At 45.8% G+C, this 19,999-nt stretch overlaps 1 protein-coding gene across 2 annotated transcripts in view; it reads left to right on the top strand.

The window, feature by feature from the left end:
* The window catches only part of MED13L (mediator complex subunit 13L), a gene marked incomplete at both ends in the record, with an annotated part of 285,293 nt that overhangs the window by 223,717 nt on the left and 41,577 nt on the right, over positions 1 to 19,999 (top strand). For both annotated transcript variants that reach the window (XM_080717726.1, XM_080717725.1), the window contains 9 exons: positions 253 to 398; positions 4,400 to 4,594; positions 5,146 to 5,334; positions 9,130 to 9,295; positions 11,235 to 11,339; positions 15,342 to 16,073; positions 17,392 to 17,617; positions 18,598 to 18,703; positions 19,008 to 19,132. In XM_080717726.1, coding sequence (XP_080573852.1) covers positions 253 to 398; positions 4,400 to 4,594; positions 5,146 to 5,334; positions 9,130 to 9,295; positions 11,235 to 11,339; positions 15,342 to 16,073; positions 17,392 to 17,617; positions 18,598 to 18,703; positions 19,008 to 19,132 — 1,990 coding nt within the window. The remainder of the gene's footprint in view (positions 1 to 252; positions 399 to 4,399; positions 4,595 to 5,145; positions 5,335 to 9,129; positions 9,296 to 11,234; positions 11,340 to 15,341; positions 16,074 to 17,391; positions 17,618 to 18,597; positions 18,704 to 19,007; positions 19,133 to 19,999) is intronic.

The following is a 19,999-nucleotide window of genomic DNA, read 5'->3' as shown; positions in this document are numbered from 1 at the left end:
AGTTTTTATAACTTTCAAAAGATCAGAATGTAATCTTGCTTACCTTTCATATTTGTCTGACATCTTTGGTTTGTTGGCAGGTTGTTTTGTTATTATTTTATTCAGTCAGAAGTTTTGTTTTGTCTGCAGGTGACTGGCGGTCGATTGGCTGGGCGGGTGGTAGGAGCAGAACCGTGTCTCGTGTGGGCTCCTCTCCCTAGCGCTGCCTCCTACCAGAGTGGGAGATTAACCCTCTCACTCTTTTTTCTCCAGTGAGCATCTGTCCTGTGCGTTCACGTTTTTTCTTCATGGAGAAAGTAATGTGTGCACCAGTGTGGAGATTGCCCAGCACCAGCCCATTTATCTGATCAGCGAGGAGCACATCCACATGGCTCAGTCTTCACCTGCGCCATTTCAAGGTAAGCCGCGGCGGCGCGCCCGGCTCTGCAGGGTGAGCTGCTGTCCTGAATGCGTATTTCAGCCATCAGCGTGTGGCTCCAGTTTTGACAAAGAAAGGAATAATTACCATTTCACAAGGAAGTAGGATTGATCAACTTGCTAGCTTTTCACACGTGTAAAATTGTGTAATATTAAATTATATTTAAGAATAAGATGGGGGAGTTTCCTTTACAACAAAATAAATATTTGAAAGATACCATCCATCGAGCACCTGACAGATTTTATAAATGAAACGCTTTCTGTGTTGTGTTAATAAGGTCTCGGGAATATAGTGACTTATAAAAGATTATTGTTAACTTAGTATATAAAATATAACCGGCATCACATTCCTAGAGTTAAAAGTCTCTTCAGTGATGTCTTTATTGTTTTCTTTTAGCTCTGGGCCACACTGTCCCTCCAGGGACTCATGTTTCCATTGATTCTCAATTTTATTGCCCACATATCCCAGAGTCTTTTTGCTCTTACTGAGTATACAAAATCCTTGCTTCTGTCTTTGGAATTCAGAATTTCCTATCAATAACAATCTGCGACTGTTGCAATATTAGGTTGAACTGTGTGGAAAAATAGTTTTTGGTCATCCCAATTCACCACTACCAGAGGGAATCTTGTCACTGAATTGGAAAGAATATAATTTTTAAAGCACTGACATATACTTTGTATTGGAAATTGAACCCAGGGACTTTCTATTTCTGAGCCCTTCTTTTCATCTTCACTTTTGAATTGTGGTCTTGCTAAGTTTCTGAGGCTGGTCTTGAACCTGCAGTCCTCCTGTCTCATCCTCCCAAGTACTGGGATTATAGGTGTGTGCCACCACACCTGGCTAAACATCGATTGATGATTGAGTGAGTGTGTGTGTGTGTCTGTGTGTGTGTGTGCGCGCGTTAGTAGGTATGTACATGCACCCGTGTTACTGGGAATTAAACTCAGAGGCATTCTACCTCTGATCTATACTCCCAGACTGATTTTATTTATTTGAAAGAGGGTCTCACTAGGTTGCTGAGAGCCTCACTAAACTACTGAGGCTGTCTTCTAACCTTCTATCTTCCTGTCACAGCCTCCCAAGTACTAGGATTGTAAGTGTGCACCACCTGCTTAAACACCGATATTTTAACAGACTTAACTAAAAGATTTTATTTGCTATAGCAGCCTAATATATGAGTAGACTCTATTATTGTTTCTGTCTTGTTTTCTATGTATTATTCTAATTGAATTTAATGAGAGAATCTTTATTTTTGGCCCCCAAAATGATTAAATATTTTTAAGATAAAGAGAACATGTTCTAATTATTACCTAATCCCCCCAAACCTGAACACATATACTTTATCCTCCTGTCAATTTGTTTCATGTATGAATTGATATAAAAGTACAGACAACCCAATTCTCAAAATGACATTTGTAAGTTCAGCAGTAAACAGTATTATCAGCTGTCAAAATTGCTTAAGTACTATGTTTCCTTGACCATAAAAGTATGGAAGATAGCTAGGCGTGGTAGTGCACACTGTAATACCGGTACTTAGGACGCCCATGTGGGAGGATTGCAGGTTCAGAGTTGGCCTCAGCAGCTTAGTAGGGCCTCAGGAATTTAGGGAGACCCTGTTTCAAAATTTAAAAAAAGGGGTAATGGTATAGCTCAGAGATAGAGCACCCTCGGGTTTAGTCCCCAGTGACGCATGCATGCACTCACGCATGCACGCACGCACCGAAAGAAAAGCAAGAACAAAAGTGCAGAAGACCATCTGACTTCATCTTAGACTTTATCCGTAAAAGTAGAAGCTTTTTTTTTTTTTTTTTTTTTTGCAGAACTGGGGGTGGAACCCAGGGCTGGTCTACTTCCAAGTTACACCCCTAGCCCTGTTTTTCATTCTTTACTTTGAAACAGGGTTTCACTAAGTTGCTGAGTCTGGCTGCAAACCTGCAATCCTGTCTCAGCCTCCCAAGCACTGGGATTACAAACGTGCGCCCCCACGCCCGGCAAATAAAAGCATTTGATTTTGTAATAACAGATGGAATCACTAGTCATGAAGGAAAGTAACTGACTTTCTAAGCTTATAAACTGGGAGATACTTAGGACTGCCAGGTCCGTACCGCCCTGTTACTGTAAATCCTCGTGGGTTGTGAGTCAACACTGACTCTCATCATAGGGGACACTCGGGACATTAGCCCGCTCACTTCCTGGTTGCTGTGGGAGACATAGATGCGTAGAGCAGGTGCTGGCGTATGGATAATTATCATGCGCATAATTAGACAGATCACTATGGGGATTTCCTAGAAGTATCAGTGCAAAGAAATTGCCCTTGATTTACTGTGCTGGTTGGAGTCAGTAATTTTATTCCATCTCTATAATTGAGGAACAGCAGAAAGACCACAGGAAGTAGGTGATGTCTACATAATTCCTTACTGCCCTCTTGATTGATGTGACCTATCAACTGTCTCTTTAAAAAGTCAACAAAAGAAGCTGGAAGTGGTGGCACATGCTCGGAATCCCAGTCCCTGGGAGGCTGAGACAGGAGGGTGGCAGGTTCCCAGGCAGACTCAGGGAGGCGCTCAACAAGTTAGTGAGACCTGGTTTCAAAATAAAACAGGGCTGGGAGTTTAGCCTGGGGATAGAAGCCCCTGGGCTTCATCCCCAGTACCACCAAAAAAAGAAAAAAAAAAGTCAGCAGAAAAGGACATTCCACTTACTAACTATGCTAATACGTTTATTTTTTATTTTACTTTTTTAGGTTTTTTACTTTTTTTTTTAATGAGGATTTAGAAGTGACTTTTGAACGAACGTATTATATGAAAGGTTGAAAGACTCATCCTGAGGCTGAGAACTGTCTGGCTTACTCAGTGACTGGATCAGTAACATGTTAACTAAGTATTTCTAAGTGAAAATGATACTATGGAAGGTCAAAAGCTGAAAGAAAATAGAGAACTTAGAGTTAACACTTTTTTTTACAACAGACCTCAATAAATCATAAATTACAAGAAAGCATTATGTTTCAAGCTCTGTACATTGTCTTTTCTGCTATTAAAGTTTATTTCTATGTTGTTCTTTGATTACCATGGGGAATGAGGAGTCTCAGGACGACACGCCAGGGCTCAGGTCCTGGGAGGTCTGGAGTCTATGTATTTGATAGCTTTCTTTTGTAATGGAAGATTGAGAGCGCACATTCTATACGCCATGATTAAATGCATTATATATTCTTGAATTTGCAGGGAGTTCATATATTTATTAAATATATATTTATTTAAAAATATAAACTCCCTATAATATATATTATTATTTATATATTTATATCTTTTTTTTGGTGGTACTGGGGTTCCTGGAAATACTTCTGCCTCCGGGCTACACTCCCAGACCTACTTTTTTATATTTTTATTTGAAAACAGGGTCTCTTAAGCCAGCGCGGCTGGCTTCGAACCTGCGCGATCCTCCTGTCTCCGCCTCCCAAGCGCGGGGATTACAAGCGTGCGCCACCACGCCCGGCTTATATCATATTTTAAAAATATAAAAATATATATATATATATTTTTGCTGTCCTGGGGATGGAACCCAGGGGCATTCTACCTTCAAGTTACATCCCCAGCCCTAGTTTTTTTCTTTATTTTGAAACGGGGTCTCACTGCGTTTCAAAGGGCCTCACTGAGTAGCTGCAGCTGTCTGTGAACTGCGATCCTCCAGTCTGGGAGCCCCCAAATGCCGGGATGACAAGCGTGCGTCACCACGCCCGGCTTACATTGTTTATCAGTAATGCTATCCCTAACTGATTGCTTTCGGAAGTAGACGTGAACTGAGAGATACGTAAATAAGAAAGACTGAAACAAGAGCCCCTAGAGGTCGACTTTAAAGCCTCCAGGGAACGAGGAGCAGTGTGCATCAGGTGCCCCTGCGCTTTGGCGTAAATGACCGCCTATCGCGTGATTGTGCGTCGGGGGCTCTCTCTCTAACGGGCGCGTGTGTCTTCTCCCCCCGTAGTTCTGGTCAGTCCTTATGGCTTGAATGGCACGCTAACAGGCCAAGCGTACAAGATGTCAGACCCAGCCACCCGCAAGTTAATCGAGGAATGGCAGTATTTCTACCCGATGGTGCTAAGAAAGAAAGAGGAGACGAGAGAGGAGGAGGAGCTGGGCTATGACGACGATTTCCCCGTGGCAGTCGAAGTAATCGTTGGTAAGAGGAAATATTTTGCCCAAAGAACTTTATTCTATCTGCTTCATCTCCTGTAATTTAGAAGGCAGTCATTTGAGTCATCACACACAATCTCCATAATTTCCCCATCTAATGTTTTATTCTCCTGACACGATGGGATATGCCGAGTGGTTATCTTGCCGAAGCACCCGCGGTCCCTGTATTCCAGACGCCGTCACTGTCATGTTGGAGCACATGCCCAGATAGTTACGACACGAAGCACTCAGGGCAGCCTTCATTGTGCCCAGGCGCCCACCCTGGCTTCCGGGTGGGCGTTCCTGTGCGCCCTCCTCTGGCCCCTTGCTCTCCGGGTGGGAGTTCCTGTGCGCCCTCCTCTGGCCCCTTGTTCTCTGGGTGGGAGCTCCTGCGCGCCCTCCTCTGGCCCCTTACTCTCCGGGTGGGAGTTCCTGTGCACCGCCCACTGGCCCCTTGTTCTTTGGGTGGGAGTTCCTGTGCACCCCTCACTGGCCCCTTGCTCTCCGGGTGGGAACTCCCTGTGACCCTCCGCCTGACCCTTGTTCTATCTCTTACAGGTGGCGTCCGCATGGTCTACCCATCCGCTTTTGTTCTGATCTCGCAGAACGACATCCCAGTTCCGCAGAGTGTTGCCAGTGCCGGAGGCCACATCGCTGTCGGGCAGCACGGGCTGGGCAGTGTGAAGGACCCGAGTAACTGTGGCATGCCCCTGACCCCTCCCACCTCTCCAGAGCAGGCCTGCGGAGGTGAGCGGGCTGGGAGAGATCCAGAACGCAGAGCCGCGGCCACGGCGCAGGGCAGCAGCCTGGGGAAGTCGTGGTAATGGAGCAGCTGAGCCAAGGCGGCTGCAGACCAACAGACGCGTATGTGACCTGACTGCGTCAATAGCAAACATTAGTCACATAGGAAAACTTGGCACTTTTTAATAGTCCTTCATGGAACAATTCAGAAACGGTCTAAATGGGAGCATTTTGCCATCTTTGTTGAGTAACATATTTACGTTGACTTGTTGTTCTATAGTTGACGTCACTGGAATTGGGAATCTGTCACTAAGGAAAGTGTACTCATCATACTTGGGCTGACAAATGAGATTATTTATTGGCATTTGCTATGGCCCGTGTTGGCAAGAACATCACAAATATAGTTTTGGCAGCTAAACTTTGAAAACAAACTACCAAGCATGGTTACACACTTTTGTGGTAATTGCTGTAGGATTAGATAAGACGGTATTTCTGTGTTTCTCACATGGTGCCTGCCACGTCGTGGGCGCTCAGCAAGTATGTTCATGGGCACAAAACATGGGGAAGACATAGATTTGTGATTGAACAGACCTTGCTTTTAAACCTGGCTGTATATTTTATATGACCCTACTTAATTCTCATACTTTTTATGTTTAGATACATACTTTACCAGGATTGTTTTAAATATTAAGTAATACGCATGAAAGTACTTTGCAAAGAATAGAGCAATATGCAATGGATAGTTTAAAAACTTTACTGAAAATTCCAGTTTCAGCACACATTATTAAGTTGCTTGGGAAGAATTACTCAGATACTGTGCAGGAGACTAGGAATGGACAGCTGTGAGTCATAAAGTTGCTAAGATGATGAAAAATGTCCAGTCTGCCCTCTATATCCACAGGTTCTTCCTTTGTGGATTCAACCTGGCCACAAACGGCGACCCTCCCATCCCAGCCTCCCAAATGCTGGGATTACAAGTGTGTTCCACCACCCCCAGCTACTACTTTTATTATTACTTTTTAAAACATCCCTCCAGGGGGTGCCCATTCCTGGAGGTACTGCAACTCCAGGCTGATTCATGAGGTGGGAGGAACACGCTCCTATTCCCTCTCTTTGCTCTTAAAATCAATTTAATATATTATCCTCAGATCGAGGACACATCAGATATTAAACTGATAATAGCAGATACTGTACTTCACTGGAACCAAAAGGCTGAGAAACCATTACTACCAACCCTAGGTTAAAAAGAAAAACTACTTTTAATTAATCATATCATCATAGAGGAGCTAAATCAACAAAAGATGCTGAAATGGTCAGCATTTTCATAAAAGTTAATTTTATTTCATGGTGTGTGTGTGTGTGTGTGTGTGTGTGTGTGTGTGTGTGTATCTGGGGATTGAACTCAGAGGCATTCTACTTCTAACTATACCCCTATCCCTATTTTATTTTTATTTTGAAACAGGGTCTCCTGCGGTTGATAGGAGTCTCGCTATTTGCTGAGGCTGTCCTTGAACCTGCAGTTCTCCTGTCTCAGCCTTCCAAGTACTGGAATTATAGGCAGGAGGCGCCACACCCAACTCTGGGTTGGATTAATAGTTGTACTACATTGTTAAGGCTTTTGTCGTTGTCTTTGTGTTGATGTCTTTTTGGCTAGGTAGGTAGTGAAATTTGAATTCAAATGAAAGGCCTGCCGTGCACATAATGCCTGCCCTGATTGTTTAGACTCTAAGTTTCATGATTGAAAAACAAGTGGTTTTGTTGGTGGTGGGTTTCATTCTGGGCTTTATAAATCTAGGTCCTCAAATTCCTTTAACTCTCTGTGATATCCTGGTAGCCTTGGATAAGTAAATCCCCAGAACTGCCTCATTCCTTACAACTAGACTAAACTAGAGGTTCTGGAATTCTTCTAATAGAATGAATTTGTGCCAATTTTCACGTCGTAGGATGTTGGCTGAAGCGTAGGAGTCCAGGTCTGGCTGGTCGTTCTAACACTCAACAGCGCCACGTCTTCCTACATAGAGGACAGAACGGATTACTTTGGCCCCTGCGCTGTCTGGGAGTCGCCTAGATGAGCAGGAAGCCTAGGAGGGCCAAGTGGTCTTGGTGTAATCACTCGCACACGCACTCGCCTCTTCTGTTTGATGTGTGAAGGCAACTGAAGGCAGTTGCATTGAACAGCTTGACATAGAAGCCCGTGTATCCCGTGTAGGACGGCACCCACGGGCAGTGGCTAAGAGCTCCTGGAGAGCATCAGGCAGCCCTTGAGAGCCGCTCTGGCCTTCTCCCTCCCTGCTGACCCTTTGGGCCAGCGGTCTCTTGATCTGTTTGGAGGATGTTTGGGCGATGACGGCTTTTTAATTCTGTTCTTCACTCTGCCTCATTTTTATAATAGGCATTTGAAAACTGGTGACATTGAAATGGAATTTTTTGTATAATAAAAAAATCAGAAAAATTTAAAAATAAAAGGCAGCCAGGAAAGATCTTATCTCTTTTTATCTCACTTGTAACATACTATCCTTTTCTGGGGGATCAAGAAGGCTTTGGCTATTTAGAATGTAAGCATTTAGGTTTTGTTTTGTTTTTAAAAATAGAGAAAGGCTGGGTATGGTGGCGCAGGCTTGTAATCCCAGTACTTAGGAGGCTGAGACAGGAGGATCGCAGGTTCTCAGCCAGCCTCAACAGTTTGTGATGCTATCTGCAACTAGTGAGGCCCTGTTCCATAATAAAGAATAAAATATGGCTGGGAGTGTAGCTTGGAGGTAGAAAGCCCCCTGGGTTCCATCCCTAGTACCACAAGAGAGAGAAAGAGAGCGAGCGAGAGCGCAGGAGGACTAGCTCCCCCGCCTGAGCAGGGATGGTGCTGCGTCCTTGGAGAATGGCGAGTTGGTCCCGACGCTGCTTCTTTCCTTTCAGGTTGAGTGGAGGTTTCCCAGAGTGCTCATGTTTTGCACCACTGTTCTGTTGAGACTAGAACCCACAATGTAGCTACTAATCAATTGATGAAAGTAACTAAGTCAGAACTCGGCTTGGAAATTGACTTTTGTATTTGTCTTGTAGGAGATAGAAGTGGTAAAATACTCAATAATCAGTATCATCAGCACCCTGGAAATGACATAGTGAAAAGAAATGAATTATGTATCAGCTCTAGTTGGAAAAACTAAGTGAGCGTATTAGAGAGGAACCAGTGAATTGTTAATCCTCTGGCACAAAATGTCAAGACAACCTTTTCAGTAGTTTAGTACCGAGCTTTCATAAATAGTGCCAGGCGTGAGTACAAACAGTCCCACACACCAAGCTGAAATTTGACCTTGTTAAAAGCCTTGTGCTCTTAAGTTCTTTTTCTGCCCGGGCACTGTGCACTTTTGTTACACAACCATTTAGATAAATGAACACAAAGCTCCCTCTACTGCTTTGTTCTGCCTTGAAACTTATTTGTGGTGTTCGGTTTTTCGAATTTAAAGCGATCAGTGCATGTTCGTGTCTTTGCCGTGGGGCCGTGAGCCCTTCCTTACAAGTGTACCGGTGCGTGTGGGGTGGGGCCTCTGCACGCGCAGCCCATGGTTGTGTGGATGCCGATCAGACCAGAGGCTTCAGGAACACACAAAGAAGCACACAGACGGGGCGGGGACACCGCACCTCGTACAGGACCCGCTCAGCTCGGGTAGTGCTGTGCCGGGGATAGCGACAAAGCCACATGAATCTGAGTCTCACCAACTCAAATGCATGTTTTAAATAGGACACCACTCTGCACCAGGAGACATTTTCAGAACATCCTAACACTGCAATTGTCTTGGCTTCCAGGTGAGAGCGGAGGGGTGCAGAGTGCTGCCAGCCACCTGGGCTCCCAGGACGGGGGGCCCGGAGCTACGCACAGTCCAGAGAGACCGGGGAAGATCCCTCCAAAGCTCCACAATCACATGGTCCACCGCGTCTGGAAGGAATGCATTCTCAACAGAAGCCAGCCCAAGTATGTCTCCTGACGGGCCTGCGCCCACTGGGCAGCCACCTCCCTGTGGCTGTGTGGGAGGTCCACAGCGGCCAGTCGCCAGGGAACGCCACTGTAGAAACTTAGTAGAACAGGGATCTAAACAGGTGTCCATGCAAGACGTTCCCTCCACTTGATCTGATGATCCCGGGTATTTTTGAAGTTCTTGGTCACTTAAAGATTGACCTAGTGTTGACGTAGCCTTCTCCATCAGAGTGGCTCTGAGATTCCCACTGTCATCGGGACGGTAACTAGTGGGTTTGGCTTTTCTTTGTATAAGTTTAGGAGCACTTCCTGATTACAAAGGGAAGCGGCCCTTGTCGGTTCTTGCCATTTTAACGTGTTGCTTTGCCTTTGTGTGCTGGCCGTAGGTCTTAATTGACCACATCACTGGATTGTGTTTCTTAGCTGCTGGCCTCTGTTGGTTGGTGCGAGGAAATGAAATTATTTTCTTCCCCTGCCCAACTTTTCTTTCTTTCTTCTTCTGTTCTTCTCTGCCTGCTTTCCTTAACATATTTTTGAGGAAAAAAAGGAGAATTGGTTCTTAAAAAAAAAGACTTCTGGTGATAATTAATTGATTAAATGAAAATGACAGTGGCCAACAAATGCTATCCTATTTACCAAGATTTATGTAAACATAACCAGCACAGGTTCATCTGGTTTTTTTTTTTTTTTTTTTTTTTTTGGTTTTTATTTTGGTGTTACTGGGGTTCCTGGAAACCCTTCTACCTCCAGGTTACACTCCCAGACCTATTTTTTTATATTTTTATTTGGAAACAGGGTCTCTTAAGCCAGCGTGGCTGGCTTTGAATGTCTCCTTCCTTTGAACGCCTTCCAAGCCCAGGGATTACAGGCGTGCGCCACCATGCCTGGCACTAGGTTCATCTGTGTTAATAAAGGGAAATGTCTACTCTGTTGACTGATTCAAGTAGACATTCTAGAGAATCTTGATTGAATGGACATGGACGTTCTCGGCAATACCTGCCAATAACTCCATTCATTTAAAAATCAATTAAATGTTTCTGAAGTGGCAACTATATTCAAAATCTTGTATGCAGATTTAAAGTCTGTCCTTCAGACCTGGCTTTGGAAAATTTATATTAAATATTTGTTGCCCAATGAATAGGCCACTGAAGATGTAATAAATATATTCTAAAATAATTGCACTGGAAAAATTTTCACATTGTAGAATTTAAAAAGTCACTTAGAAGTGATCCTTTTCTTTAGAATAATTGATACAGGTATTTTTGCTTCTGTCAGTCATGCTAGCCTCTTTTTACCACCACCAACCCTAACGTACATTAGCCCCTGTTACTAGCAGAGAGCAGGGAGCCGAGACACCTGGGAAGGCGGGGAGTGGGGTGAGAGAGCGCCCTGCGGAACCACCACCGAGGAACCTAGTCTCAGCTTAGCAAAGTCAGCAGTCTACAAATACTGCCCCACAGTCCTAGTTTTATTATGTGATAAGTGAGGGTTTTTTTTTTTTTTTTTTTTTGCGCTACCATTAGTAGTGACGTATAGGAGAAAGTGCTAGAGTACTGTCCTTAAATGCTACTAAGTACTGTAGGAGTTTTAAGAATTATTAGTCTATTAGAGTATATAATTCATAGATTCTGTAAAAACAATTTAAAATGTCAATTTAGGGAACCTTAAAAAAGCAACAACTAGTAACACCTCACACTGTTTAATTGCTGTATTTACCACTCATGTTAAAATGAACATTAATTTTAAATTTAAATAGGAATCTTTGGAATCGTTTCTGATGCATTAAGCACGTATGTTCTCCCCCCTCTCCCTGTGGTTGTTTAGAACCAGTAGCTCGTCAGGACATCGACACCGTGTAGAAGGCCTTTGCGTCTCCTTGACATTTTCCTCCTGTTAGCTCATGTTTACACATAAGTCACATTTCGAACCTTTTTAGGAGGAGCCAAATGTCCACTCCAACTCTTGAAGAAGAGCCTGCTAACAGTCCTGCTACCTGGGACTTTGTGGATCCAACCCAAAGAGTCAGCTGCTCCTGTTCCAGGTGGGTTGTGCGGATGGCTCTCGAGGGACCCGGCGAGCGCCGGCGCTCCTCGCAGGCCGCGTGGCTCTCGCTCTGTTTCAGATCTGATTCCTTCTCCAGTGAGAAGACAAGAGTCGGTCTCTCGTGTGCAGGTGACACGGTATCATTGTCAGGGCCCAGAAAGCGCTCGTTAGGGCTGGCACATCCTCCCCGTTAACCGACTAAAATGACTCTGCTTAATTTTAAAATGGAGAGACACATGTTGCAAACAGGCTGGATTAAGTTAATAGAAAGAACTTAGGTTCAGTAGCCCTTCTCCAGGCGATTGTTGCTGTTAGCGCTGTGTTTGCGATGCCTCTGGCAGGTATTTGGTAAACATTCATTCATTTTGGTGTTTGCCTAGGGCCCCAAATTGTATTTTTGTAGAAAATTTTGCATTTTCCATGGATGGTCCCTTGATTTACCACTCATTGTAATAATAAAGAATCTTATTGTCACTGATTTGTGTTAAGATTCTTAAAAATTTTAAGTGTCTTACACCCTAGCCCAGTTGACTATTAGAGCATATCTTTTTTATTCTTCTTTTTCCACCCCTGGTACTGGAGGTAGAACCCAGAGACATTCTACCTCCAACCTACACCCCCTGCCCTATTTTTTATTCTTGATTTTGAAGCAGGGCCTCACTGAGTAGCTAAGGCTGTCTGTGAACCATGAGCCTCCTGTCTCAGCCTCTTGAATGCTGGGATTACAAGTGTCCGCCGCCACCGGCTTTAGACCATATCTTGATTGCTGGCTTTAGACCATATCTTGATTGCTTTGCTTTGCCTGTCCTGGCTCTCTCCTTTCCTCCTAGTTACACCCAAAAGCACTCTACCATTGAGCCACCCAACCCTCCAACACTTTTAGTATTTTTAGTTGGTTTTATTTTGAAACAGGGTCTTGGTAAATTGCTGAGGCTGGCAGTCCTTCTGTCTCAACCTCCCAAATGCTGGGATTACAAGGATAGGCCACCTTGCCTGTTTTTGATATTTTTCACTTTCTGGGCAGTTTTAGAGTGGCAGCTCTGTTTTTGTAGTCTGTATTTTCAAAATTGGCTCTGCTAAATGCTTTTTTATTTATTTTTTGTGCGTGATACTGGGGATTGAACTTACGAGTTTTCTGCCTCTGAGTTACACCCCTAGCCCTTTTTATTTTTGTTTTGAGACAGCCTTGCTAGGTTGCTCAGAGCGTTACCATGCTGCTGAGGCTGTCTTTCAACTTGCGATCCTCCTGTCTCAGCCTTCCACGGACTGGGATTACAGGCAGGCGCCACCACCCCTGGTGAGTACAAGGGTTTGGACACCCTCTTTATATTCTCTGTGTCTGAGGTGGTCATATCTTCAAGTGTTGCCTTTGGTGGCCAGCCTCGTAGTGAGAGAATTTGTATCAGCCCAGTAAAAGTCATTGTTGATTTTTCAGGGAAGATTTTTTTTTTTCTTTTAGTACTGGGGATGGAACCCAGGGATATTTTACCTCCAGGGTATTCCCCAGCCCTATTTTTATTCTTCACTTTGAAACACGGTCTCACTAAGTAGCTGAGGCTGGCTGTGAACCTGCGATCCTTCTGTCTCTGCCTCCCGAGTGCTAGCATTACAAGCGTGCGGCACCACATCCAGCTACAGAGGAGATGTTTTGAAAAAGTTGTTTGCTCATTCTGAGTCTTTGTTTGTTTTGGAGCAGGGGAGGATCTCTCTGCTCTTAGGAAAGCCTGGTGTGCTGCAGCTGAGTATCTGTTTTGTGTCTGTCTCCAGGCTGCTGTGAGTCGTGTAAGAAAAGTATCTTCCTGTTAGCACTGATGTGTGGACAGCTCACAGCCAGTCTGTGGTCCACCTTTGCAAGGACGTAGGCTATAAGTGATAGTGTACCTAACTTATGCCTGCATCTTAAGTTCTGTTTTTCTTCCTTCCTTTTTACTGTTTAGAACACATTTTTATTAGCTACTTTGAGTTATTCTGGGGGCACCGAGTGTAAACAAGTTGGCGGTGCCCTTCCTTGTGTTCGAGAGCTGTTGCTCTGCCCTGCCCTGCCTTCCCATGCCCTGGGTTCTTTTCCATAGCTGCAAACATGCCAGGTTGCTGTTCCCTCGGCTCCAGACACTTCTCTCTAGACCTGGCTCCACTTTTTGCTCTGGTCTTGTGTTCTGGAAGTGCCTTTAAGAAGTATCTTTGGGGCTGAAGTTATAACTTGGTGGTAGGACACTGACCTAGCGTGCGTGGAGCTGTGGATTCTATCCCCAAGAAAGAAAAGAAATATCCTTTGTATTGACACATCTGTTTCTCCATAAACCATGGACCCACCCTATTGTTGCTTTTTTTTAATCACACTTTTCCTTTTCAGCCTAGAAACGTGATAATTTATTTCTTTTCCTTTTCTAGATCTCATCTGTCACTGCATTCTTGGTGACTTTTTGGGGACACTGCTGGTGGTCTTTTCTTTCTCCTCCTGCTCACTCTAGTCCTCCGCCACCTGGCCTGCCTTTGGGTCTGCTTCCCAGTGACCAAGGGCCTGGCCTGCTCAGAATGCTCCTCTCCTGCTCAGAGATCTTCCAGGATCCTTTATTACATACCAGCACATTCCTGATCCCAATCATTTGGCAGTGTAACCGAGTGATTTAATACAGTTGAAAGAACCCAACTTTATAAGATTATCTGCTTTGCAAAATCCCTAACTTTTGAAGAGTCTGCCATAAAGTATCTTACCAGAGGATTAGTATGGTTAAATACTGTGAAAATCCAAATCAGAAAGTTTTTATATAAAAGATTTTTAGACTCCGGGTTTATTAAAAATCAGCACTTCCAGAGGATAAACTTGAGGTATTTTCTGCGGGCACCATCACTGTCCCTGCGGCGCTGCGCCCTTGCTGCGTAGAGTGCACCCCTGCCTGCACGCCTTAGAGTGCACCCTGCCCGCACTCCAGAGCCCTGTGCTTAGGCAGCCTTCTTTAAAGCCAGGAATTTTCATTTTCTTTCATTAGAGTAGCAAAGACTTTGGAAAGAATGTTTTCAGATTATCAGCTGCAGGATTACCAGGCCCATCATGGAATGGTCCAGTCCTCACACTATTTCAATGGCCTTACGGAGTGGGGCAGCCCTCCTACCGTCCCAATAAACCATCCCATTATGCCACACAAGCCATTTTACTGCCCACTAGGGCAGCATTTAGTGCGATGCAGCATAATTTAATGCCGCCCTAGTGGCCTCAGAGGGTTCCTGCTACGCCACAGGCTCCATACATCTGGAGGAACTGGCCGGCCGGCCGTGCTCTCTGCGGCACAGATTAAACCTTGGCTTCAGCCGTCTTCTGCCCAGAGGCGTTAGGATGAGCAGACGCGGGGCCCGCGGAGGTGGCTCGGGGCACCTCTGTACAGTGTCACGTTTCAGTGTGTGGTGGCTAGGATATAACATTGTCTTTTGTCCCTTCTTTTCTTGATATAGTGGCAGGTAAGACTTTTAATTCATTTATTCTATTTGGTGCCCTCAGGACTAACTCTCACTATCTGAGTTTCACACTTGGGGAGAGAGCTGGATAGTAATTTTATTTCCAAATTATAACACTCCAATTTATCATAAACCATTTTATCTTAAACTTAGCAAAGTTTTGGAGAATAGAAATTGAAGATTGTAGTTTTTGCGGGGCAGTCTTGTGACTCCACTCTTAAGATGTAATATTTTGTAAATATTGTATGCCATAGGTTATCTGAGGCACTCACTAAATTAGAAAAATTTGGCTTTTTTCATCAGTTTTGTAGAAGTTAGCCACATAATAATTTACGTTTCTTACTAAGTATTTTTATCTGCTTCACTTGTGTCTGACTCTTCACGTTTCATCGGGCTGTATTGGATTTTGCGGTTACTAGAAGCGCAATTAAACCTGAGCTCTTTTGCGACACGGTGGCCATCTCACGTGTGCCTCTCCCTCCTGGCCACGTCGGAGCGATGAGCCGTTTGTCTGTGTTTGCTGACTCCGTCTTAACTCTCATTCTAGGCATAAATTTTTGAAACGCTGTGTAGTAGGACCCAGCCGGCCTCCCACAATATCTCAACCAGGGTTCAGTGCGGGACCATCGTCATCTTCGTCTTTGCCGCCTCCTGCCTCTTCTAAGCACAAAACAACAGAAAGACAAGAAAAAGGAGACAAATTGCAAAAGAGACCCTTGATACCCTTTCACCACAGGCCCTCTGTGGCCGAAGAGTTATGCATGGAGCCAGACACACCCGGGCAGAAGCTGGGGCTGGCAGGGATGGACTCTTCCTTAGAGGCGTCCAGCAGTCGGAAGTATGATAAGCAGATGGCCGTGCCTTCCAGAAACACGAGCAAGCAGATGAACTTGAATCCTATGGATTCCCCTCATTCCCCTCTCTCCCCTCTGCCACCGACACTCAGCCCCCAGCCACGAGGTCAGGACACGGAGAGCTTGGACCCCCCGTCTGTCCCCGTGAACCCAGCCCTTTATGGAAACGGGCTAGACCTTCAGCCGTTGTCTGCTCTTGACGACAGAACTGTCCTCGTAGGCCAGAGACTGCCTCTGATGGCGGAGGTCAGCGAGACTGCCCTGTACTGTGGGATCAGGCCCGCACACCCGGAAGCATCAGACAAGTGGTGGCAGAGTTTCCGTCTCCCGCCCGGCGACGACGCCGAGTTCAGGCCTCCAGAGCTGCAGGGGGAGTGGTGTGAGGCCAGGATGGAGGCGAACGCGGAGAGCACCGCGCTGCAAAGGTGAGGCTCCTGCGCCCGCCCCGCCCAGGCTCCGCGGGCTCTTCGCCAGCTGCACACTCGCACACGGAAAACGCCTGTTCCTCATGGAGTCGCACACGTGTCGTGACAGGCGTGGACAAGTAAAGGGCTCGTTGTGATGGAACCCAGGGGAATTCTAGCTCCGAGCTATACTCCCAGCCCTATTTCGTATTATTTATTTATTTATTTTACTTTTTATTTATTTTTTTATTTACTTATCTTTTTTTGCAATACTGGGGATGGAACCCAGAGGCATTCTACCTCTGAGTGACACCCCCAGCCCTAATTTTTTATTCTGTATTTTTTGAAACAGGGTCTCACTGAGTTGCAAGGGGCCTCACTAAGTAGCCGAGGCTGCCCTTGAACCACGATCCTCCTCTCTATCCTCCTGTCTCATCCTCCCAAGTCCTGGGATTACAGGCGTGCGCCACCACGTCAGGCTCATTGTGGCATTTCAGTATTTCAGTGCACCCAGTATCCATTAACTAGTTTTTTTGGCCTGCAGTTTGTTATCAAAGAATGTAGCTTCCTGAGACTTTCCATATGGCTGTCTTTGTATGTTGACACTCTTGAGGAAGGCCTTGCCTGCGTTCAGGCATGCATCCTATGCGTAATGGTAATATTTTTAGTGCCTGTTGTTATTCTGAACTTTATACAGATTATTCACTTAATCTTTGCCACAGCCATATTATTATGCTAATCCCCTAACTCAAAAACGAGGGCCATGCAGAACGAGTGCGAGTGCGTGCCTAGGCCTTTCTTTTGAGGACTTGCGCTTTCATGTGGAAGCCATGCGAGTGGAGACAAAGCTTACTCTTGACAAAGCCTGCTAAGCTTTAACTGGTTGTGACTAGAACCTTGGAAGGAGATCACTAAAATTTCTCTACACTGGTAGGTGTGATGGCACATCCTGTAAGTCTCAGTGGTTCGAAGACTGAGGCAGGAGCAGCACAGATCTAAAGCCAGCCTCAGCAACTCAGCAAGGCCAGCAGCAGTTTAGTGAGACCCTGTTTCAAAGTAAATTTAAAGCGGGGCCGGGAGTGTGTCTTGGAGGTAGAACGTTCCTGGGTTCAGTCCCCAGAACCACAGAAATGACGCACAGCTTTTGGGGCGGGGTACAGCTCAGTGCTGGAGCCGTGCCCAGCGTGCATGAGGGTCAGGGCTAAAGCGAACAGGATGGGGGCCGGGGGGCAGGCAGAAAGCCCCGTGCAGGGCCCCCCCTCCCCCCCAAGTCCCTTTTAAAGGAGGAGTCATTGTCCCTTGCCTATCTTGTTTGAGCTGTCATTTGTTTTCCCTCCAGACTCTTAGCACAGCCTAACAAACGGTTTAAAATCTGGCACGACAAGCAGCCCCAGGTGCAGCCGCTCCACACCCTTGACCCATCGCCTCTGCCGCAGCAGCCCGGAGACAGCTTGGGAGAAGTCAACGACCCGTACACCTTCGAGGACGGCGACATAAAGTATATCTTCACAGCAAATAAGAAGTGCAAACAAGGGACAGAGAAGGACTCCCTGAAAAAGAATAAGGTACCACTTAACGCAGGGCGAGCCAGTGCTGGGGGCTCTCGGTGTCGGCCCAGTGCAGGAAGACGGAGGCAGGGGTCCCCTAGTCCTGCCTGATGCTGTGTCCCCGTGTCCATGCTTTGGGTACTGTTGTATCAAACGGCGTATCGTTCCTTTGGATGTCATGGCTTACCTTTGTTTAAGTCAGCTGGACATAAGCGAGCCTGCACCTCTCCAGCTCTAGCTTGTACGGCGCATGTGTCCTCCCATACGCTAATTCCTGTTGGCCTATGCTCCCTGCCTGTTTACTTAAAATGTGACCAAATACTGGACGTGGAAAGGAAAACGTGTGGATAACAGCACCTACAGTTTCCTGAGCACTCACATTTTTGGCTAACTGTGCTGAGCTCCACACCCCTATGTTCTCTGCATTAATGTCGACACTATTCGTAGACTGTCGGTACTAAGTTTGCTGTTTCTCTTGTTATAACAGCAAGTCCTGGGTGTGCGTGCTGTCTCTAAATTTAAATTTTATGACATTCTGAAATACTGGCCCATTTTAAAAGTGACTGCCGAGAGCAGAGGACGGATGCCACTTCACGAGGCCGGTATAGCTGAGAGGATGCCTTTTAGATTCCGTTACCGAGATCTGTGTAAAGATACAGAAGGCCTGATCGATAATTCAGCATCTAAACTGTTACTGCAGGCAGCTCTTCACACCACAGCAGGTCTCTAATTCGGTGCCACCGGCACTGCTTAGGAATAAGCCCCTGGTTCACCCAGAGTGCCCCGTAGCCGTGCGGGGCACGCGGAGGAGTTGTGGGTTCTGTTGAGATTCCTAAGCGAGGGCATCTGTTTTGTTTCCTCTGGTTGCATAGACCATGGTTACCATACTTGTGCTCATAATAAGTTCCATTCTACGCTCTAATTCTTTGTGTTCTCCCTCATATTCCACACTTTGGGTTGGTGTTCATGTGTTTTGTTTGGCTGAATTTATTATACAGTCAGAGGATGGATTTGGTACCAAGGATGTCACTACACCAGGTCATTCCACGCCGGTGCCTGATGGGAAAAATGCCATGTCTATTTTCAGTTCTGCTACCAAAACAGGTGTGTACCATGATTATTCGCCTCACTTGGATTTGCTAGAGTAAATGCGAGGGCGCTGCTTCTGATTTAAAATATATTCTTACTGTTATAGCAATCGTTTGGTCTCACCTTTGATAGAGTTTTCAGAGTTCGTTTTTCAGTTCTTTCCAAACTGATAAACATAGTTGGAAAATAATTGTCTGTAAACTTAAACTATAGGGAAAACCTTCCCAGGCGGCTCGCGCTCACTGCGACCCTCGCCCTCCCCTCGCCGCCCCCGGCCCGGTGGGGCCGCTCATCCTCTTCCCCTGTACCTTTCCTGCAGATGTCCGGCAGGACAGCAGCGCTGGCAGAGCCGGCTCCAGTAGCCTTACACAGGTGACAGACTTGGCACCTTCCCTGCACGACTTAGACAACATCTTCGACAATTCTGACGACGACGAACTTGGGGTGAGTCTGAGGTTGCTACCCTTAAGTTTCACCAGATGGGAAGGCTCAGGTTGCAGCTTCCATATCTCTTTGTAGTTTGATCTGCTGGTTTGGGGGGCTCTTACTTTAGGTTCTGAATGATCTTTAAAAATGGGCACTTTTTTATTATGTAAACTTTAGGTTTTTAAAATAATGCTCACATAGCTCTTCATCTATAAATGAGAGATTAGTCTATATTTGCCATGATATGCATATGTGCTCTGTACTTTTTAGGATCACGGAAATAGAACGTGTACACAAGTAGCTAAATAACTTTGTGAGAGTATATGAAAATTGTAATTCTTTGGAGATCAGTTGAGCTTTGTATAAGGATATTGTGTCTTTCATCGTCTCAACTAACTCTGTAGCTTTGAACAGATGCAGGCGTCCATCATTTCTTGGGGTGAGGCGAGGCAGAGGTGAGCAAGGCTGGCTCTTCGCAGAGTTTGGTTTATGAGTTTATTTCTCGTTCACGTGTTCCCTTGCCTGCCTCTCTACCCACCCATTTATGCACATTGGTAATCATTCAGTGACCAGTTCTTTTGTGGCAGAACCGTAGCAGGTGCTAGAGCTCAACGCCAGCCTCACACATGATTAGCCAGTGCCCAGCCACTCACGGTTGCGGGGAAACAGCAGGTGAAGAAGGTTGTGACTTGATTAGCGTGGTGAGCGCAGCGACAGGCCAGGACCAAGGGTGTTGGCACCGGGGTGGAGGGCAGGGCGGCAGTGTTCAGGGCTGGAAGGCCCATTCTGACTGGAAAATAAAAAGCTGATGCACGCCAGGAGTGTTGTAAGTGCTTAGAAGACGGTGAGACCACGATTTCCAGGAGTGAGCATCTGCCGGGAACT

This window comes from Muscardinus avellanarius (assembly GCF_963383645.1).
Source record: "Muscardinus avellanarius genome assembly, chromosome: 21".
In the NCBI taxonomy this organism is placed as follows: Eukaryota; Metazoa; Chordata; class Mammalia; order Rodentia; family Gliridae; genus Muscardinus; species Muscardinus avellanarius.
Note: the sequence above shows the minus strand (reverse complement) of the source record. Positions and strands in the feature narration are given on the sequence as shown.